The following is a 3,899-nucleotide window of genomic DNA, read 5'->3' on the forward strand; positions in this document are numbered from 1 at the left end:
CACTCACCTAAGTCAACTGCCCTTTCTCTCGAACTCCCCTTTCTGTCTCTTTCCTCACTTGTCGTCGTCGTCACCGCCGCCGCCGCCGCCGAATCACCATCACCATGGCTTGTGTTAGCTTCGCTAAGCTCAACGCGCCTTCGTCCACTTGGATCGGCGGCCAGCAGCCTTTCGCTCAACGATCCGGCTCGTCAACTCGGCTCGCCACTCGCAGAATCTCACTCCCGATCCGAGCCGGCGCTTACACAGACGAACTCATCAAAACCGCCGTTAGTGTTTTCATTGATCTCTCTTTTCTTTCCCTTTTTCAATTCGAAGAATATTTCATTCGACGTTTTGTTAGATTTTTTTTGGTGGCTAAAGATTGATCGATTGTCGTGAAAAGATTAAGATCAACTTATGTACAATTGTTTTTCTTTAATCTGTAAATCAGAATTTGGTTTTTACTTGCAAATTGATTGTCGTATGGGATTATAGCACGTTATTTGTCATTGATGCTGGATGAACAGATAAGATTTTTTACTATTTAACCTTCTATGTATATTTTGATATTTACCGCTATTAATCATAATAATATTCGTTACATTTGCTAATGTGATGAAGGCTGTCGACCGATTTGCATTCATAATTTAAATTCATGAATGGAGAATTATGATAAATTTTGTGGGCTGACCAGCTTGATTAAGGAGACCGATGAATTGTTTTGATTGATTCTTTCTTGGTGTAGAAAACTATTGCTTCCCCTGGTCGTGGAATCCTGGCAATTGATGAATCGAATGCTACATGTGGGAAGAGATTGTCTTCTATTGGCTTAGACAACACAGAACCCAACCGCCAGGCTTACAGACAGCTTCTGCTCACAACTCCTGGCCTCGGAGAATATATTTCTGGTGCCATTCTTTTTGAAGAAACACTTTACCAGTCGACAACAGACGGGAAGAAGTTTGTTGATGTCTTGCATGACCAGAAAATCGTGCCTGGCATCAAAGTAGATAAGGTAACACTGCTGAATTTCCACGTTTATGCGACTTGAGAATTCTTTTTGTTGGTACTCATTAATTCAATCTTTTACATTCCTGTGATTTAGGGTTTGGCTCCTCTACCTGGATCAAACAACGAATCTTGGTGTCAAGGCTTGGATGGATTGTCATCAAGATCGGGTGAGTACTACAAACAAGGTGCTCGATTTGCTAAGTGGTAAGTCAATTTTACATAGTTAACTTGTGTTTAATATGAAGTTCAATATATATATATATATATATATATATATATATATATATATACTGCAATTCTCATTAATGAACTGGTGTATTCATTAAAATACTCAGGAGAACAGTCGTCAGCATTCCTTGTGGTCCTTCTGCTCTGGCTGTTAAGGAAGCTGCTTGGGGACTTGCACGTTATGCTGCCATTTCTCAGGTATTGATATATTTTATCAGTTTATTATAACTCGCTAAAACAAATGCTAGGCTTGTTATTTCCCACTCAAAATCAAAGTTCTTGGAATTCTGTGAATGAAAATTAGATTAATTTTCAACTTGCTTCTCAAATTCTGGAATGAGTTTGACATTGTCTTGGCTAGCTTAGTTGGTACATGATCTCATGTTATATTATAGTTGGTTTTCATATACAGCTCAATTGTATGTTAATATGTATTAATATCCAGGACAATGGTCTTGTGCCAATTGTGGAACCCGAAATTCTTCTCGATGGTGACCATGCTATTGAGAGGACCCTTGAAGTAGCAGAGAAAGTCTGGGCAGAAGTCTTTTACTACCTGACTGAGAACAATGTTATATTTGAGGGCATCTTACTCAAGCCCAGCATGGTAACCCCAGGGGCTGAACACAAAGAGAAGGCTTCTCCTGAGACTATTGCCAAATATACACTCACCATGCTGAAAAGGAGAGTTCCACCAGCAGTTCCGGGAATCATGGTACCTAAAAGTCCTTATTCATATCTAGGCTTTATTTGTTTGATGTTTTTGAATTAGGTTTTTTCTTTTCATTTTTATCAATAAAATGAAGTTTTTTTTTTTTTTTAAAAAGACAGGAAACTAAAGAAAAATAGCAAAAACATCAACCAATGGAACTTTAATTTGTAATTCAGAACCAGTAACTTGCCCCATTGGTGTGGACTGTTAGGTGATATCGGCATGCATAAGTAAATCGTAATGATGTTTGGGTGAATGACTTGAAATAGTTATCAAAACCTTTAGTTTTAGAAGTTTCATAGTGCAAGCTCTCATGCCTTGATTCTTAAGCATGTTTGATCTATTCTTCTATTTTGTGACATACACATTTGATTCCATTTGGAGAAGCTTTGATTAATAAAAAGATGTATGCATTTGTTTATCTTGCAGTTTTTGTCTGGAGGACAGTCCGAGGTGGAAGCCACGTTGAACTTGCATGCAATGAACCAAAGCCCCAACCCGTGGCACGTTTCATTCTCATACGCACGTGCATTGCAAAACACTGTGCTTAAGACATGGCAAGGACGTCCCGAGAACGTTGAAGCTGCCCAGAAGGCTCTTTTGGTGCGTGCAAAGGCAAATTCTCTGGCTCAACTCGGAAAATACTCAGCCGAGGGTGAAAGTGAAGAAGCCAAGAAAGGCATGTTTGTGAAGGGCTATACCTATTAGGCCTTTAAATTCGAGCAAACGACGACTTCAAGTGCAATTTCTGGTTTTCGCTTTGTATTTTTGGTTGGCTGTGTGTGGCTCTTTGAGTGAGAATTACTCTCTTTTATATAAGCTTTAAAAATTTTATTTTCATTCCTCCTGAAACTAGAGATTGAATAAATTACATGGGAGAGTAGGTAAAAAAAACATTCCTTGAACCACTTCCCTGGGCACCTGTGAACAAAACAGGTTCATATCTAAGGTAGGCTTGTTTATTGGATCATTTCGAGTTTAGATGGTTCATAATACCTTCAACTATTTTATGGAAAAGCTGCATGAAATAACACTTCTAATTAAAGTTTTTATCTAATCTTTACCCCCCCCCCACTTTTTATTTCCGGATCCTGCAAGTTACATACAATAAAAACTGCCCAAGCTATCCGCGAGACCATGTATGGCTATGAAGAAGCTAAATTTGGCTACAGAGAACCGTGTAATCAGCAGTGACACCTAAAAGTAGGTCTGTAAATGAATTGAACGTTCAACGAACCGTTCATGAACCGTGCGACGGGAAGTTCGTTTATGTGCGTTTATTTATTAAATGAATGAACATGAACAAGATTTTGTGTTCGTTTAATTAAATGGACGAACATGAACATATGTCTCGTTCGTTCATTTACGTTCATGAACGTTCGGTTATGTTCGTTCGGTTATGTTCGTTTATGTTCGTTCGGTTATGTTCGTTTACGTTCATTCGGTTATGTTCGTTTATGTTCATTCATTTATGTTTAACTCAATTTTTGGTGACCAATTTGTAAGTATCTTAAAAATATTAATTAATCTGATCTTCTGATGACAAACTCCATAATTAACCTAATTTTATTTGGAAAACCCAACAATATTAACATGGTTTAGTTCTTTTTGAACGATCCATAAGCTGCATACCCAGCACCGTCAACATCCACTGCGTCAGAACCCTATGTGATTGTGCCACCAGCTGGTTATCCGATGAGCAAAGAGAAGTCCCAATTTTCAACTTCTACATAGCACAAATCTAAGGACATTTTTGTTTGATTCCCAAGGATTAAGGTCGGCAATCACATGAAACACAATATGTATTCATCTCGACTGTTGTTGAAGGAGAGGAAGAAAGAAAGTGGAGAAATGTTATGCAATCCCACATCAGTAGCAAATAAGCAGCTCGGGTTGGTAACTTATATAAAAGAAGATGGGGGAGAATAGGTTTAAGCATCTTTGCGCTTGGGATAATGTCGACCTT

At 38.4% G+C, this 3,899-nt stretch overlaps 1 protein-coding gene across 1 annotated transcript; it reads left to right on the forward strand.

The window, feature by feature from the left end:
* LOC120143231 (fructose-bisphosphate aldolase 3, chloroplastic-like) lies at positions 1-2,906 on the forward strand. The gene is made up of 6 exons (XM_039157612.1): positions 1-269; positions 728-997; positions 1,088-1,197; positions 1,329-1,419; positions 1,667-1,936; positions 2,363-2,906. The coding sequence occupies exons 1-6, from the start codon at positions 105-107 to the stop codon at positions 2,639-2,641; spliced, it is 1,185 nt and encodes a 394-aa protein (XP_039013543.1). The 5' UTR covers positions 1-104; the 3' UTR covers positions 2,642-2,906.
* Positions 2,907-3,899: the final 993 nt, after the last annotated feature.

Source organism: Hibiscus syriacus, unplaced genomic scaffold (genome assembly GCF_006381635.1).
Source record: "Hibiscus syriacus cultivar Baekdansim isolate YM2019G1 unplaced genomic scaffold, ASM638163v2 tig00110840_pilon, whole genome shotgun sequence".
NCBI classification, from domain to species: domain Eukaryota; kingdom Viridiplantae; phylum Streptophyta; class Magnoliopsida; order Malvales; family Malvaceae; genus Hibiscus; species Hibiscus syriacus.

What these genes read in the sequence shown, in the direction of transcription:
- LOC120143231 (XM_039157612.1), top strand. Translation starts at nt 105, where the DNA reads ATGGCTTGTGTTAGCTTCGCTAAGCTCAACGCGCCTTCGTCCACTTGG. An exon ending in ACGAACTCATCAAAACCGCC is followed by an intron (nt 270 to 727) that starts GTTAGTGTTTTC and finishes TTCTTGGTGTAG; the next exon opens with AAAACTATTGCTTCCCCTGG. An exon ending in CTGGCATCAAAGTAGATAAG is followed by an intron (nt 998 to 1,087) that starts GTAACACTGCTG and finishes CCTGTGATTTAG; the next exon opens with GGTTTGGCTCCTCTACCTGG.